The sequence below is a fragment of the Lutra lutra genome, chromosome 18 (assembly GCF_902655055.1).
Source record: "Lutra lutra chromosome 18, mLutLut1.2, whole genome shotgun sequence".
Lineage (NCBI taxonomy): Eukaryota > Metazoa > Chordata > Mammalia > Carnivora > Mustelidae > Lutra > Lutra lutra.
Genome location: NC_062295.1, coordinates 18,426,528 through 18,443,695, shown reverse-complemented (window position 1 = coordinate 18,443,695; position 17,168 = coordinate 18,426,528). Strand labels below are relative to the sequence as shown.

The 17,168-nt window shown below is 55.2% G+C and overlaps 2 protein-coding genes and 1 long non-coding RNA gene across 4 annotated transcripts in view; 1 reads left to right on the top strand and 2 right to left on the bottom strand.

Moving 5' to 3' along the window:
- Positions 1-14,254, top strand: part of SCNN1B (sodium channel epithelial 1 subunit beta) — a 59,773-nt gene extending 45,519 nt beyond the window's left edge. For both annotated transcript variants that reach the window (XM_047713132.1, XM_047713131.1), the window contains 9 exons: positions 3,723-3,826; positions 6,298-6,461; positions 6,712-6,819; positions 8,958-9,075; positions 10,071-10,146; positions 10,269-10,326; positions 10,969-11,030; positions 12,183-12,258; positions 12,525-14,254. In XM_047713132.1, coding sequence (XP_047569088.1) covers positions 3,723-3,826; positions 6,298-6,461; positions 6,712-6,819; positions 8,958-9,075; positions 10,071-10,146; positions 10,269-10,326; positions 10,969-11,030; positions 12,183-12,258; positions 12,525-12,905 — 1,147 coding nt within the window. In that variant the 3' untranslated portion in view covers positions 12,906-14,254. The remainder of the gene's footprint in view (positions 1-3,722; positions 3,827-6,297; positions 6,462-6,711; positions 6,820-8,957; positions 9,076-10,070; positions 10,147-10,268; positions 10,327-10,968; positions 11,031-12,182; positions 12,259-12,524) is intronic.
- On the bottom strand, positions 1,888-3,727 carry LOC125090465 (uncharacterized). Its single transcript, XR_007124336.1, has 3 exons — positions 3,599-3,727; positions 2,430-2,892; positions 1,888-2,296 (listed from the first exon to the last, which is right to left on the bottom strand). It is a non-coding gene; the product is annotated as an uncharacterized LOC125090465 (long non-coding RNA).
- The window catches only part of COG7 (component of oligomeric golgi complex 7), an 88,544-nt gene continuing 81,850 nt past the window's right edge, over positions 10,475-17,168 (bottom strand). Inside the window, exons 18-20 of the transcript XR_007124335.1 lie at positions 16,960-17,163; positions 12,546-12,665; positions 10,475-11,171 (exon numbers count right to left, since the gene is read on the bottom strand). The gene's annotated coding sequence lies outside the window, so the exon portion shown is untranslated. The remainder of the gene's footprint in view (positions 11,172-12,545; positions 12,666-16,959; positions 17,164-17,168) is intronic.

Sequence of the window (17,168 nt, the reverse complement as noted above, 5' to 3'; positions counted from 1 at the left end):
TTCTTCCTGCCAGGATGCTCTCTGCCTCTCAGTCTTTTCTGGAGGTTTTGCACCGGTCTGGGGCCACATGCCTTATGCTTGTCCCGGGAAGGTGTTTTGGGAAAAAGCCTGGCTCTGGAGCGAGAGTCGGCGGGTGCTGGGAGCAGCCCCTCCAGGTAAAGAGCACAGTCAACAAGCAGAGAGTTGGCACACACAGCGAGACGGAGAGCACAGCCCTGGGCAGGAGGGGATCTGGCCACGCCCTGAGCGGCGGCCGCCTGCTCCCGGGCCGCAGATGTCCAAGACGGTTTCTTGGGAACACTGTGTCCCCACATGCCTGGGGCGGGGTCTCTCCTTCTAGAACAGTGCCCGGCTTCAGCCAGTTTGCCATGCTCTCTTCCTCCTGTGGCCACAGCCCTGATCATCTGCAGAGAGGACTCACTAGTACCCGCCCAGAGCTCTTCCTCCCCTCTGGGCCTTCCCCTGCGCGGTGCTGGCAGCCTGATGTACCCTTTCTCCTCTCTGTCCCCGAGGCTGCTCGCCTACCTCTTAGCCATCCATAAAAGTCTCAGCTCAGGCCTCCCCTCCTCCAAGAACCCTTCCATGACCCACACGCCCACACGCAGCCCAGCGAGAATGAGGTGTCACTCCTCCAAGCTTATCTCTGTTGATCCACTTATCCCATATTATAATTTACCCAACAAATATTTACTGAGTGTTTGTCTAGTGCGGGCCAGGCTCTGAGGACAGAGTGTGTAACCCAGCACTTGCTGAGTATTTCAATGTGGTCGCCATCCAGCCGTCGCCTTGGTCCTGTGGGACGGGAGCTGCTAACTATCCCGGCATGACAGGTGGGACTGGCGAGGCTCAGAGAGCCCAAGCTCACCAGTTACTCGGTGACAAAGCCGAAACTGGAATCCAGACAGGCTGGCTCCCAGGCCCGGGATCTTAGCCTCCCAATGTGATTCCTCCTTCAAGACAGACAACTGCCCTCCCTGGGCTCACCTTCTAAATCAGGAGGCCATTGATAAGCAAGCAGTTAACTATAAAGAAGATAATTTCCAATTTGGACTCATGCTATCGGGGAATAAGCAGGTAGAAATGATCTGGTAACTGGGGAGGGAAGTGACTTTGCCCGGAGAGTGCAAGGGGATGGGTCTCAGAGCAGGTGGATCCCAAAGAATGAGGAGAAGCCACTTACTGGGCTAACTGGTCAGAAAATATTCCGGGCACCCAGGGACCTTGAATTTGGAAACATCTCGGAGTGCTGCTGGAGTGTAACAGACAAGGAGGAGAAGACCAGCGTAGGGCCTTGGTATTTTCTTCAAGCCGCTGGAGGGCTCCCAGTGGAAGTGTACCCTTCTCCAATTCACAGTTCAAACCATCGCCCTGACTGCCGTGCAGAACAAGAGGGGAACAAGAGGGGAAGGACTAGAACTAGAACAAGACTACTAGAAGGACTACTACTAGAACAAGAGGGGAAGGACAGAGGCTCCTGTAGGAGGCGAGCAGGGCCGGGCGCTGGTGGCTTGAACCCTGTTGCAGGGGGAGCCTCAGCTATGGAGAGAGGCGGACAAGCCAGAGGCACATTCTGGAAGGGGAGCATGGACAGAACGCTGCTCCGAGTCCCTCGCCATGCCGGGTCCCCCAACCACACGGTGACTGTCCAGTCACCACACAGTGACTCTCTTGTTCACCTCAGTTGTGCCCAACCCAGCATCTGCCTCAGTAAACACCTGTGGAGTGAAGAAATGTGATTTTGTCCTGATTTCCCTTTCACTGTTGAAGACACTAAAGGCCAGATGTGGAGTAAGCCACTCACATGTGCCCAGGGTCACCTCCTAGCTTGGATGTGGCAGCCTGCCCGGGATTGGGGGGGGGGGGTGGCTGTGGGGCACAGGTGGAAGGAATGGTTTCCTAATCTGAACATTGGGGCAAATAACAGCTGACCTCACCATGGGGTTACTTTGAGGATCGAATGAGAAAATGCATGCAGAACTATGCAGCCCCAGGCTGGCCCCTAAAAGTTGCACGGTCAAGGTTCTGAATCCAGGGCTTAGAAGACCATGTTGCAATCAGGCCCCTTTCCTTCCTGTTTTTAATAAGACAAGAAAAACAAAATAAAATCATGCAAAGACATTCGTGAAGCGATTCCTAACAGAGACCCGAGGACACACCTGCAGACAGAAAAGAGCATGATGACCTTACATGGATGAACCGTCCCGATTCCAGAGCTGCTACTCTCTCCCCGTCCTGTCCATTCTGCAGCAAAGCCCAGACTCCAGGGTCTTTCACCTGTAAAAAGCTTAGAATGTATCTGCAAGAGAGAAAGACTTTTTTTTTTTTAAACCAAACCACAGTGCAATTATCCCACCCGAAAAAAGAAAATTAACAATAATTCCTCAATACCATCAACTATCCAGTCACGTCCACGCTCATCAATGTCCTACCTTTTGCTCGTCTCTGTGTGTGAGTCAGGATCTAACTAAAGGCAGCACGTCGTGGTTGCAACCCAAGTCTTTAAAGTTTCTGTTCATCTGTAGGTTGTCTCCCTTTTCCTCTCACAGGGTGTTTGTTGAAGAAACTGGGATATTTATCCTGTTGCCTTCCCCAAGGTCTGGATTTTACAAGTTGACTTTTCCTTGGTGTCTTTGAACCTGTTCCTCTGTCTCCAGTATTTCCCGTAGATGGGGGTTACAGACAGATGCCCGGTCCTGTTCAGGGAGGATTTTTATGTTTTACTGGCAAGGCCACCTCCTCAGCAGCCTGTGCTCATCCATCAGGAGAGGAATAGCACTGGCCACCACTGGTGGGTGTTGCCCAAAGCCATTCATTCATTCAGGATGGGAAATGTTGATCCATTCACTGCCTCTCCAAAGAATAAGCTGGGTCAAACCAGAACTGTTTTAACAACTATATGACAAGGAAAAGAAAAGAAAAAAAAAAAACAAAACAGATGGAGGGAGCCATAGATTAGAAGAAACTCGAAAGACCCATGAACCAATCACGTTAGCCTCATTTGAATCCCAATTTAAAAATTGTAAAAACAAAAATCGACACATAGGAGACGATTAGAACTTCAAACTGATTATTTAACGATATGAAGGAATTTTTGTTAGTTATATTTAACAGTATTTTTAAAAGAGTTCTTACTTTTCAAGGTACATCTGGAAATGTTTACAGACAAAATCATGACGTCTGAGGTTTGCTTGAGAACCACATGGAAGGGAGATGGGGCGCGGTGGGTAGGGATGAAGGGTTCCTTAGTGGCTCTGCCGTGAGGATTCCTGAAGCTGGTGGTGGACTTCACTGTCTCAACTTTTTTGTGTTTGAAATGTTCTGTATCCAAAAAAGTCTTTTTTAAACTGAATTCTTTGAAACTGCAGGATACCATTACTACTGCCATGAGCATCTTTATTGGAAACGTTTCTTGTGGTAGTTGACTTACTTCCTTAGGAAACATTTCCAGACATGAGAGAGGACCCTGCGTAGGGTCCCCACGTGCCTTCTTAGAAAGCTGTGCCTTTCCTCAGCCTCTGGGGTGCCCTCTTATCCCCTCTCCCACCCACCGTGTCAGCCACTTCCCTCTCTGTGTGAGTTCCCAGCTTGGGCAGCGTACCTGGCTGGGTTCCATGGCTCCACTCCACCCTCTGTCCTCCACCCTGCGTCCTGGACAGCAGATGGTGTCAGGGAGGCACCAGCTGGGGTGGGCCCTGCTCTCCAGCTGATGGTGTTTCTTTTAGGAACTTCACGTCCATCTTCCACCCAGATTATGGCAACTGTTACATCTTCAACTGGGGCATGACAGAGAAGGCGCTCCCTTCGGCCAACCCCGGAGCTGAGTTTGGTAAGTCTTGGTTCGCCCTGGGGCCAGAGCCAGGGGGCTTGAAATCCCCACCACGCAGGGCTAAAAGATCCAGTGACCAGGAGCTGTTAAGGGGCAGGCCTGGGGTGAGACAGCAGGTGGCCCATGGAGGGACGGCCACGGTTGGGTCTCTTCTGTGTGTGCCAAGCTGTTCCACTGTCCCTGCAAAATGAACAAACCCTTTCAAAATTTTAGAAAGAAAGGAAGAGTTTTATTCAAGCCCAAGTTAGGAGAGCTGCTGCGGATACACAGTCTTTACCAGGAAGAGAGTGCTCTGGGAAGGGAGTGTTTGGAGCGGGGTTATATATGGTTTTTACATAAAGGGTTACAAATTATCATGAGCAAGGCCGTTCCAGAAAGTTATAGACATTATCTTGTGTTTTTAGTATGTGCAAGTCTATATGCCTTTAATTTTATGGGAACCAGGGTTTCGTTTTGTTTTTTTGTTTTTTCCCTTATGTTTGGAATGCTCCTTTTGATTATTTGTTTTAACAGAGGAGATGTACAATGTGGGCTGCCCGGGGCGGAAATAGAGCCTCCGAGGTTTTGATGGAGTCATTTTGACCTTGGTGACTGTTAAACTATAGTTTCCCTTGGGAGCCCAGGAGCAGGGCCCATGAATGGTAGAACAAAAATCGCCTCTATCACCCTCCCGGAACTCCTGTAAATGTCTGGGCTAGGGACCAGTGCTCCCATTTTCCTGCTGAGCAAGGCAAGGATTCAGAAGAAGTACAGCTCAGGGATCAGAGCCCAAGCTCCTGGGCCCAGATGAAACCTGGCCCCACCCCTGACCCCCACCCCCTATTCCCCCAGTGAGCCTGAGCTCAAGACTGAACTTTCAGAAGCCCTGGTTTCCCCGTTCAAAGACAGTACATGGTAGCCCAGGAGAGCCTAACAAGTACACCTCACAGAGTCATTGTGCCATACTACCATCGCCCACTTAACACAGAGGCTGGCGAGCCCTATGTGCTTGGTATATGCTGAATAGTCTTTGAAGCCTTAAAGAACTTGCCCAAGAACACACAACTGGGCCATGGCAGAGCCCGTACTCTTACTGAGTCTCACTGTGACATGGTTCTTGAGCAAGACAGAGAGGGGGTGAAGGAGTAAACAGAAGCCAGTAGTGGTTGATGATAGAGGCCACTGTGTGGGCCCGTTTCTGGGGAAAGAGTCATGGTGGCCTCAGGAGGGCTTCGGCGATCCTTCCTCCCCTACCCCATAAGCCTCGGACCTCCCCGGCCTCTGGGAGGCAGGCTGTCATTCTAAGTGTCAGGGCTGTTGGTCAAGAGGGGCCCAGAGGGGATGCTGACTGCCCCTCACCCAGCCCCTGTGCCCCTGAGATCACCGTGTGTCACAGTGGTGCTGGTCAACTTGCTTCACAGGGACAGACGATTAGGAACAAGGAGCTCAGCTGCCTGTGATAGAACCCCAACACTGCCCCTTCTTCCCTGGGTGACCCTGAGCAAGTCCTTTCCCTTCTCTGTGCCTCAGTTTGCTCACCTATAACATGGGGATTGTAATGCCTTTGCTCCTGGGAGCACCAGTGGGATTGTGTACAGAATAGCATTTGGCCCAGCACTCGGCACGTAGCACGTGAACGCTAACCTGTTGTCCTAGCCACTCAGCAGAGCCCTCTGGTACATAAGATATGGGGTCTAGTCTCTGCCCTCAAGAAGGGAGCCATCCGGGGCCCCTGGGTGGTTCAGTGGGTTAAAGTCTCTGTCTTGGGCTCAGGTCATGATCGCAGGGTCCTGGGATCAAGCCCCACATCAGGCTATCTGCTCAGCAGGGAGCCTGCTTCCTCCTCTCTGCCTGCCTCTCTGCCTACTTACGATCGCTGTCTGTCAAATAAATAAATAAAATCTTTAAAAAAGTGTTTTAAAAATAAATAAATTTTAAAAAAGAAGGGAGCCACCTAGTAGGGAAGGAAGATAGACAATAAAAGAGTCATATAAGTGAGGGACGTGCTTGGGAGGACATTTCCAAAGATAGGAGACCTAGTCTTGGTAGTCAGGGAAGGCGTCTGGAGGAAGCGACACTTGGGCTGAGATCCAAAGGAAGAGCAGGAGGTTCTATGGGAAGGGTGAAGGCGCGGACATAATTCCAGAGTAAGGGAACAGCATTCTTGAGGGAACAGCATTAGCAAGGGCCCAACAGCAGGAAGGAGCTTGGAAGCCAACAGGGATTGAATGAGAAGAATGATGTGATTTGAGGTGGGGCAGAGCAGTCCTGCTCCCCTGCCACATGGAAAAGAGATTGTGGAGCTGGGGGGAGCCAGGGTGTCTTGAGCTAGAAAGGAGGCCTTGGAGAAGGCAAGAAGTCTCAATTTCCGCAAGGCAGAACCAGCTTCCTAGGTGGGCCGTAGAGGTCTCCTTGGCAGGGTGGGGAGAAGGCCTGGACAGGTGGGTGATGGGGAGCGAATTCAGGCAGCCCTTGGCCTCACCTTCCCACAGGCCTGAAGCTGATCCTGGATATAGGCCAAGAGGACTATGTGCCCTTCCTCACGTCCACGGCTGGTGCCCGGCTGCTGCTCCACGAGCAGAGGTCCTACCCCTTCATCAAAGACGAGGGCATCTACGCCATGTCAGGGACAGAGACATCCATCGGGGTGCTGGTGGTATGGCCGCGGCCTGAGGGCAGCCTGAGCGGGGCTGAGGGTGGGAGCCTCCTTGTGGTCCATTCCTGCCTTGTCTGCTGGCCGGAACCCCCACCAGGACCACCGTGCTGTGGGGGAGGGTGGGCACGCTCTGGCACCGACTGGGCCTGTGGCATCCCCCCTGACCCCCGTGCTTGCTGGGAGGGAGGTACAAGGGGGGCTTCCGGGGGGGGGCGGGCGGGGCCTCCAGGAGCAACCTCTCTGGACACAGGACAAGCTGGAGCGCATGGGGGAGCCCTACAGCCAGTGCACCATGAATGGTTCCGACGTTCCCGTGCGGAACCTCTACAGCGACTACAACACGACCTACTCTATCCAGGTGGGAAGACAGTGTGGGCCTGGGGACCTGGGAACCCTGGCAGTCTGAGTCAACTAGGCCCAAGGCCTCCAGGCTCGGGGGGAGCTGGTCCTGGCAGGACTGGCTGTACTGGATTTTTGTGGGTGACCACAGGGTAGTTTGGTGGGTTTTGTGGCCTTTGGGACTAAGCCGGGCCTGTCCTTGGGTGCTCACCAGGGCCCAGGGCCAGCCACTGCTCATCCCCACCGGGCAGCTGTGCCCTTGGGGATGCCCAGAACACAGGGATCTCACTCTGGGGTCTCCCAAGAAGAACGCTTGTGTGGGAGAGAGGCTGTGCTGAGGGCTCGAATGTATTACATTATCCTTTCGTCCCGTCTACACCCCATGGGACAGTAACAGCATATTATACCTATCACTTACTTGCTATAATTCCTAATATCCTGAGAGGATCCGGCACATCGTGTGCTGGGCAGGCACTGCTGGGGCCCTTTACGTGATTCATTCAATCCTCAGAGCAACGCTAAGATGTAGAGGATATTATAGGAATGAGGAAATCGGGGTGTACAGGCCCCAGTACAAAGGTCTCATCACCTTACCTGGAAGTCTCTCTTCGTATCCGGCCTCGATCTCCCTTGCTATAGCTGGGGCTTCCCTCTCGCCCTGACCTTCACGGGCAGCCTGGGGGGCCTGTCCCAAGACCCAGCCCCGGTGGAGAGGACCATCTAAAGCTTCCACACAGGTGATGAACGTGACCCTGGCTGACCCTTCTCCCCCAGCCTGGGCAGCCTTTGCAGATAAGGAAACTGAGGCTTGATGAGGGGAACTCCAGGACCTGCCTCTGTGCCTGCGAGCTCTGAGCATGGTGTGGGCTTCCCTTTTGCCCCAGTTCTGAAAATCACGCGCCACCCCACCCTCCCGCCCACCCTGTCCAGCTGACCTGTGCGCCCCACACCCTGACCCTGCTGGGTTGGCCGCCTTCTATCTGGAGGCGCTTCTGCCTACAATGGAGAACTTGGGGGAATCTTCCTTCTGAGCTAATAAAGGCATAGACAGGCAGCATAGGAAGGTGGGGAGCATGGAGAGGGGGAGCACGGAGACATCCATCAGGCCCAGCCTTAGAGACCCTGTTCCAGAAAAACCTCAGCTCTTGCTTTGTCCCATGCAGCCGTCCCGCTGTTCAGAGACCTTGGCAAAGACCAAGGCCCTGGTCAGGTACTCTGCTTGCATCCTCCCACCCTCCCAGACTCTGTCGTGGGGCCTGGAGAGGATTCCTCCTTTCCAGGTGAGATGGTGAGGTCTGGAAGAATGCGAGACCTTGGTCCCAGATCAGAGCTCCTCGTCCGACCCCGCTGGCCCCCTCGCTGGCGCTCTTCTCCTCCCAGCTGTGCCCATAGGGAGCCCACGGCCCTGTCAGGGAGAACAGAACAGGGCGTGCTAGGTTGGGAAGGAGCAGCTTGGGGAGTGGGAGAAGCTGGGGCGGAAGGGGCCGGCTCCGTGCCTGGTGGGGCAGAGCCCAGAGTAGGGGATAGCAAGGGTTGGAGCAAGGGTTCCTCCACACCCTGGACTCGGGAAGCTGGACAAGAGGAGACACAGGAGTACCAGCCGCTTCCGTTCCCCATGTGGTGCCAGGCCCCCCTGACCTTAGCCCACAGGGGCAGCTGTCACCCTGCTCCACCCATGAGTGACTGCAATTGGCCTCCAAGTGCACTGGAAGCAGGTCAGGGTGACCTGAGACCCCAGCACGAGTGGAGAGTCATCCCACGCAGCCCCGGGGCACCAAATCCACTCTTCCTTCCCCTCTCCCCACGAGGGGACACTCTGCTCCATCAAGGCTGGCAGCCTGGTTATTAATAACTACCAAAAGTTGGCTGTGGCATTTGGACCACATGTCCTGTGTGGGGCTCCAGCTCTGCAAGGTGGCAGGCCCATCCTCAGAGAGCTGGATCTGGCCCGAGTCCCTCCGTGGGGACCAGGGACCGAGCAGCACAGCCACGCCCAGGCTGCAAGGGGTCAGAAGGTGCAGCTCCTCGGCCAGAGGGACCTCTCCCCTGGCTCCCCGACTCCCCTGGCCTCGGCATGACCTGCCCTGGGCCCCTACCCTCTGGGGCTGGGACAGGGCGTCGCAGTCACGGCTGTGTTCTCCCGCCCTCCTATCGCAGGCCTGTATTCGCTCCTGCTTCCAAGAGCACATGATCCAGAACTGCAGCTGTGCCCACTACCTGTACCCACTGCCCCGCGGGGAGAGATACTGCAACAACTGGGAATTCCCAGACTGGGGTGAGCACAGAGTCCTGGGCACTCACTGCTGCCCCGGCCAGCTGGGGCTCTGACCGCAGAGCTGGGGGCAGAGTTCCATGTCCTCAGCAGGGCCAGGCAGGGTGGTGGTGGCCAGGCCTGCACCTCCCCGGTCTGCAGCACCCCCGCCCAGGCTCCCCTCCCTCCTGCGTATGTGTGCCACGTACACGTCTGCACACGCATGAGCTTGGCGTGCGGTGGCTGGCGAGGGCACGTGTGTGTGTGTGTGCGCGTGCACGGGAGAGGGCATTTGTATGTGTGCAGGGGAGCACTCGGGACCGAGTCTGCATGTGTGTTCACGCATGAGTGTGATTGCTTCCAGTACCTGCAGCTGTGCACGCTGGTTTGCGTGTCCACATGTGTGTGTGTGCGCGTGCATGCAACCACAGTGCCACGTGTACGAGCCTCGGCATGTGTGTCCATGTGTGTGTGAGCTCACAGGGTCTCTCTGTGGGCTGCTGGGTGGGGAGACTGAGGTGACCTCCAAGAGTTTGAAGCCACAGAAGAGCAGCCCCGGAGTCCAAACATGATGGATGTTTTTGGAAGCAGAGAGAGTCCCACCACCTCATAAAACCAATGAAAAATGCAGCCAAGAGGGGAAACTCTCCCTTCCCATCACCCATCACTCCATGCATGACCCCATCACCCTGCCCACCAGCCCCAAGTGGGGATGACAGAGGGAAAACTGCTGTCATCCTGCTGAGCTGAGTCTGGGATATTTGGGTCAAGGCTCCCCCAAGCCAGGCTGGGGCAAAATGGCTGGACATGGGGGGGCAGGGGGTGTGGGATGGGAGGGGATGACCTTCCATGGCAGGAGAGCTTGAACAGAGAAAACACCCCCTCCCACTGAACCACTGGCCTTGGGTGGCCATGGGCCAGGAAGGCAGGGGACAGCCGGAGGCCCAGAGAGGGAGAGGAAAACATCTAGAAAGCCCTGCCTCTAACTCTCCCTGTCCCCCCACCCTCATCCTTTTCAGCCTACTGTTACTCACGCCTGCGCATGAGTGTGGCCCAGAGGGAGACCTGCATCAACATGTGCAAGGAGTCCTGCAAGTGAGTGGGGGGCACGGAGAATGGGGGGCAGGGGTCGGGGGGGCATGGGGACTGGGGAGCCGGGGTGGGGGGCAGCGCTGGCAGGGACAGCAACAGCCACAGGACTGCCTTCTCTCTTCCAGTGACACCCAGTATAAGATGACCATCTCCATGGCCGACTGGCCTTCCGAGGCCTCTGAGGTGAGGCCGTGGAGTGGCCGGGCTCCTGGCCGCCCACCTTTGGGCCGGGGGACAGGTCTGGGCATAGGTCTGCAGGCTGTTTGTCCTTCCACTTGTGTCTCCCAAGCGCTGTGCTGGGGACACAGGGGTGAAGGAGAGAGGCACAGCCTTTGCGCTTAGGGAGCTTACATTTTAGTGGCAGAGATGGACAATACACAGAAATTAGATCATTTCTAAGTTGATGATGGTAGGAAGTACACAGGGTGAGCGGAGAGTAACCAGGGGAGGCCACTTTAGACAGAGTGGTCAGGGAAGACCTCCCAGCAAAGGTGACATTTGAGTGAAAGCTGCAGCATGAGCTGAGCTGGCCTGGGCGGGCTGGGGAGGAGGACGCGGGCGGAGGAACAGCATACGCGAGGGCGGGAGGTGGGTTAGAGCCTGTGCCATGCTGGGCTTCTGGGGGAGGTGTCTGGAGCCCAGAGTGCCTTCTCCCCGCAGCAGCAGCCGGTGTGCACTATTACCTTTCTCCTCTCTGTGCCAGCACCGTCCCAGGGGGCTTCGGGAAGCTTCAGGGCTGTGGTCTGTCCCTGAAAGGGGGCAGGGCCCATGACTGGGAGGCAGTGCTGCAGGTGCCATTTTTTCAGCTGCCTTCTTGGATTCCAGGATTGGATTTTCCACGTCCTGTCTCAGGAGCGGGACCAGAGCACCAACATCACCTTGAGCAGGTGAGCCTAGAGTCTGGGGTGGGGCAGGCGCATACAGAAAATGGGCGGAACCAGAGCCTGAAGGGAGGGGTTTGGATACAGGGCATCGACTCAGACACCTCACACTGGTCAGGTCCAGGAGGAGACCTGGAGGCGGCGGCCCTGGGAATGGGAGAGAAGCCAGCGAATGGAATTCAGGGTTTGCCACTTCCCCAAGGAGAGCCTGTTCCTCCAAATGTCACCTGTTCACCCACACACCCACCCATCCATCCATTCAACCCTCCATTATTCATCCATCTTTCCACCCATCCATCTATCCATTTGCTCCTTTGTGCATCCATTCATCTATCTATCTATCCATCCTTCCATTCTTCATCCTTCATCCTTCTGATTTTCCTCCCAGCCATCTATCCCCTCATCCATCCAGCCGTTCATCCCTCCATCAACTACTCATCCAGTCTTCCATTCATCCATCCATCCACTTATCCTCCACCCATTCCTCCATCTTTTCATAATCAAACACAAACACGAATTGAGCACAGAAGACACAGGTCCATACTCTTGGGAAGCTCCAGTGTAGAGGACAGAAATATGCCCACAGGGCTTATGGGGGTGAGAGTCTCTATAAGACCTTTCCTTTGGGAGCACAGCAGGGAAGAAGCTATGTGCCTGAGAGATAAGGGAGGGCTGGAGAGGGAGGGGGCACTTGAGCTAACTCTCCAAGGAGGAACAGGAACTGTTCAGACAAATAAGGAGAGGCAAAGGTGTTCAGGGAGATCACTGGAGGTGTGAGAGAGCAGAGCTTTCCTGAGGACTACTGGGTGCCAAGGGGAAGCCCACGCAGCCAACGGTCTGGGCCCCAGGTCCCTTGATGAAGGAACAAGGCTTGGGACTAGCCTACTGTGTAGGCTAGCCCTGGGGATGGGAGAGGGGAGTTCAGAGCCAGTCCTTGGGGGCCCCCAGAGGGGATGCTGTGCAGAGATGCCCTTCGTGGCCCCAAGGCCCCGAGTGGCCAGGGAGGGCCACACTTTGGGCCCTTGCTTGGACCTCACCCATCCTGGGAGTGGACATGTGAGAAGCTCAAGTTAGAGCTTGTCTTTCCTGTGTGTGCGTGCATGTGTGTGTGTGTATGTCCTGGGGAGGGGACACCAGCCCTTCCTGCTGCTCCTACAGGAAGGGAGTGGTCAAGCTCAACATCTACTTCCAAGAATTCAACTATCGCACCATTGAGGAGTCAGCAGCCAATAATGTGAGTCTGGGCGCTCCTGACACTTCAGCCCTGCCCCGCTGCCCCTCCACTGTACAACCTGAGGTTGGGGGAGGGTCCCGAACCCTACAGGGGAATTGGGAGAGTCCTGGAGTCCCAAATGGTTTCCGTGGGTTGAGACAGTCACCCTGTCCCCCCTTCCTGGCCAATGGCCTACCTCCCAGGAAGCCGTGAGGTGGGGTTCAAGGCAGGAACCTGTGGCCCGACCCCCACCCTCACCAGACCGTCCACCCCCCTGCTACCCACAGATCGTTTGGCTGCTCTCAAACCTGGGTGGCCAGTTTGGCTTCTGGATGGGGGGCTCGGTGCTGTGCCTCATCGAATTCGGAGAGATCCTTATCGACTTTGTGTGGATCACTATCATCAAGCTGGTGGCCTTCGCCAAGAACCTGCGGCAGAGACGTGCCCAGGCTCGCTATGCTGGCCCGCCGCCCACCGTGGCCGAGCTGGTGGAGGCTCACACCAACTTTGGCTTCCAGCCTGATGTGGCCAGGCCTGGCCCCAACCCCGGGACCTACCCTGATGAGCAGACCGTGCCCATCCCGGGCACCCCACCTCCCAACTATGACTCCCTCCGTCTGCAGCCGCTGGACATCATCGAGTCCGACAGTGAGGGCGATGCCATCTAGACCTGGGGAAACCAGAACTCAGACCCGAGAAGCCAAGATCGTGGCCCCAAGCTTCACTTTGGGGTGTTCTCTCCAAAGGGCCAAGACAGTGGGTATCCAAGGCCAGAGTCTGTGTCTCCCTATAGAGAGACCAGCAGCTGCTGGCCAGTCCCAGGCTGAGGGCTCTGTAGGGTCATGCTGCGGGTACAGATGTGGGAAATGTGTACTCATTTGGTTCCTGCCCACACCCCCAACCTGACCTGATCCTTGGCTGGGACGTCCCCAGCCTGGCTCAAGAGACCCTGGGACACTGTCCCCTGCAGGCAGGCTAGTTTCTTCCCAGTGCACCGTCTGCTCCCGAGACAAACAGCCAGGCAGGCTGTGCTGTCTGTCCCCACAGTCTTTTCCGTCCTGGCCTTAGCTGACCTCTGCGAATGGGTTTAGTGAGGTGAGCAACTGTGGAGAGCAGGAAGAGCATCAGGCCCGGGGGCAGGGTCGGGGGTGGGGGGAGGTGCTGCCAGTTGGCCCGTGTTTTGTTCTAGAAATTAAAGTAGCATCCATACTGGCTGGGAAAGCAAGGGCCTGGCCGCGGTAAGGCTCTCAAGCAGGTGATTTTGGCATTGTCCCCACAGTCTACTTGTGACTTCCACCATCAGTGCCATCCACCACTCTTCTCTGGGTGGCAGGGACAGAGAGAAAGAGAATGAGACTCAAGCTGGCTTAAATGAGAGAATCTCAAGGACCTCAAACGGTGTCTCTTGGTCTCAGCTTTCCTGGGCAGGCTCCCCTCACACTTAAAGTCCGCCAGCGAGTCCAAACTCACCAGGTAAGGACCTCTTTCCCAGTTGTCTCTGCAAGTTCCTAGGCTGACTCTCATTGGTCACTGATTGGGTCACATGCTTACCTCTGAGCCAATCTGGCTTGGATAGGCCAGACCCTGCCCATACCTGAGGCCAGGTGGCCCCCAGCAGAATCAGGTGGTGGGGACACCAGGCCAAAGATTGCCGGATAAAATACAGGCCCCCAAGTTAAATAGGAATTTCAGATAGACTATGAATTGATTTTTTTAGTGTGAGTATATCCAAGTAGTATTTGGGACAGGGCACCTAGGTAACCCAGCAGGTTAAGTGACTGACTTTTGATTTCGGCTCAGGTCATGATCTCAGGGTTGTGAGATCGAGTCCTTTATGGGGCTCTGCCTCAGTGTGGAGTCTGCTTCAGATTCTCTCTGCTTCCTCCTCTGCCCCTGCATGTGCACTTGCTCTCTAAATGAATAAAAATGTTTTAAAAATTTAAAAAGATATTTGGGACATATTATACTAATAAAATCATTTGTTGTTTTTCTGAAACCCAAATTTAACTGCGTGTCCTGTATTTTTAATTGCTAAGCCTGGGAACCCTGATGGCTCTCCAAAGAGAGACCAGAGAGCTGTTACCAAAGAAGCATGGGGCTTGTCAGGTGAGGAGAGCGGATCACCTCCCAGCCCCGGTCACGAAGCAGCGCTGGCTGTAGAGCCTGGACCTCTGAGGGCCCAGCCCTGCTGCTGGCGAACACCTGGGTCCTTGGCTGGGAAGGCAAACAAGCCGACCTCCCATTAAGTGCCCACAGTGGCACCTGTGGAGGAAGGCGGTGCCCCAGACTTGGTGCCACTCCAGCCAAAGACAGCACTGGGAAGCATTGTGTGGGGAGGGCCTGGGGGAAGAGGGTTTCCCAGCTCGGGGCCAGGCGGGTCTGCAGGCTGGAGTCCAGTTCTCGGTGGCTGCCACGCTAACTCCCATGACTACTACTTTTATGACTAGTGATAGTTGTCATCACACTATGATTATTTGTTGTCGTTATCAAACAATGGCTACACTGTATCAAACACTTACCACATGCCAAGCACTAGGCCAAGTACTTTGTAAGTCTTTTTCCAATTAATTCTCAGAATGACTGAAGTGTTATCATCCCATCTTAAGGGTAAGCACACTGAGACTCCGATGAAGTCAGGAGCCCCAGACCACTCTCCCACTAAGTGATGAAGGTGAAACTCCAGCCTCATCCCCTTGCTGTCAGCAGTCACAAGAATACCCTTATAGGAGTCCAGAGCTTTCCTATTTTCCGTCTCATCTGAAGCTGTGGGGCAGGCAGAGCAATGGTTATTATCGAGCTCCTTTCAGCCAGCTCTTGGGTCACACTAATTCGAGCTGACTTAAGCTAAAAAAGTGAGTCCGTTAGTTCTTGTAATAAAAGTCCAGGGATTTCAAGTATGGCTGTTCCTGGGGTTCACCTAGATCTGGTGCTTTCCCCAGCTCTGGGCTTGCTTTTCTTCCCTGTTGAGATCCTTCTCAACTAGGTTCCCTCCCTGTGCTACTCCTCCCCCCACAGTTCCAGGCTCCGTTCCCTCAGCTCAGCAACTACATGGTGGGAAGAAACCTCCTTCTTCACAGTGTCCCAGCAAAAGCCCCAAGAATGGAGGTCACTGAATCGGCCCGGGACACACACTCATCCTGAGCTGTGAGAGGTTCTGTTCAGAGACACTGTGAAGCAGGAGTGGGAAGGGGGCACTTGTTACGTGCCTTACCCCTGCTGTACCTCACCAGTTCTTCAAATAACCCTGATTCGGTACCACTGTGGCTCCCATCTTTCACAAGAGGAAATGAGGCTCAGAGAGGGGAAGCGACTTCCCTAAGGTCACACAGTTGGGAGGTGGGGAAGCCAAGAATCAGACAGCGCTCCTGGACACTGGCACAAAGGTCACCCCAAAGAGGTTTCCACTTTGCACAGTACTTTCTGCCTTCCGGGTTTCCAGCTCTCGCTTCTTCAAGGCAGGAGCCAGGCTCGATCCCTGCCAGGGACAGCCCATGATCCGCCTCATGAGAAAACACAGTATTTTTCTTGGCGTGGGTTCTTTCAGGGCCAGTAAAACTGGTTCCAAGGATGTGGGGACAGGACGTGGGGGAACCCGTAGATGATAGGAACAGCATGACCCCGGCCCCGGCTGCCTGTGAGGGCCAGTTCCCGAGAGGCTGTGGGCACAGTGGTGCCACCTCGGAGGGCCAGCAAAGCTGACTGTCCCGGCCAGGAGAGGTGCCATGTGCTCGCCTTGCGTCCCACGGTCAGGAGCACAGGCGCCACGGGCACCAGGCAAGCCCCTAACCCGCCCACACCTTAATGCCTTTATGTGTAAGACAGGAATAAGCCCCGGGGCTGCTGAGAGGCATCCCAGAGAGAAGCCTATGCTGCAGCAGGAACACACGATACATCAATTGCAATAAAGGACCCCGACAGACACAGTGGTGCCCCCTTCTCTTGTTTTAACAGAAACTGTTAACAGAAACCGGGCCTGCTCATGGCACCAGGGCGCCCAGCCTAGGTGATAAGTCCTGCCTGGTCCACGTCAGGATTTCCATGCTGGAGGGGAGTCTGGCCCTTGGGCAAGGTCCGGAGACCTCTATGGCTGTCCCAGCTGGAGAGTGCCACCAGCGTCTGGTGGACAGAGGCCAGGGATGCCACTGAATGCCCTGCGACCATCCTGCCCAAGAGAACCCCAGCTAGCGGTGTCCTGTTGCCCGCACTCCCAGCCTGGCTTGCTGCCTGGCGACCAAGAACCCACCAGAGAAAACAAGGAGAAAGCCATGGGGGCCCCTCTGGAGGCCTTTGCCTCCAGGGTGAAGGGACAGTGTCCCTTCTGCCATCGTCCCTCCCCCCTGGAATGCCATGTGATGCCTGCAGCTGCGAGATCACCCTGCCGGGAGGAAGCAGCCAGCACGTGCAGAAAAGGTCAAAATCACAGGGAAGTGCTGGTTCTGGTCCTGACTCCTCCAGCCACCGAGTTAGTGCCCAAAGCTGGGGCCACAGGACTTCCTGCTCTTGAGAAAGCTCAAATGCTATTTGCTTGAGTCACTCAAATTACCTTATTCTGTTCGTCTTAACAGAAAAGCTACTGGCAAAACACCTGAGAGTCCCCATCATCCTCTGAGTTTTTGAATGAGACAAAGTAAAAGCTCAAGTCCTCATCATGGACAACAGGCTGGTCCGTGATCTGACCCCCAGCTCCCCTCTAATCTGATTTCCTACTTCCATGCCACTGACCTTGGATGTGACCCAGGGCCTGGTCTGCACTGGTCCCTCACTGCCAGGCATGGCGCTGATCTGTGGGTCTGGGGGCTGCCCTCCACCCTGATGCCACCATCCGACATCCTCTTATTCGCTGGTTTCTCTGGTGATTCTCCCCCTCCTTTCTGGCCTGTGTCCCAAGGCCTGGAGCGCGGCACATGGAAGGCACCTAAATATTCACTGAG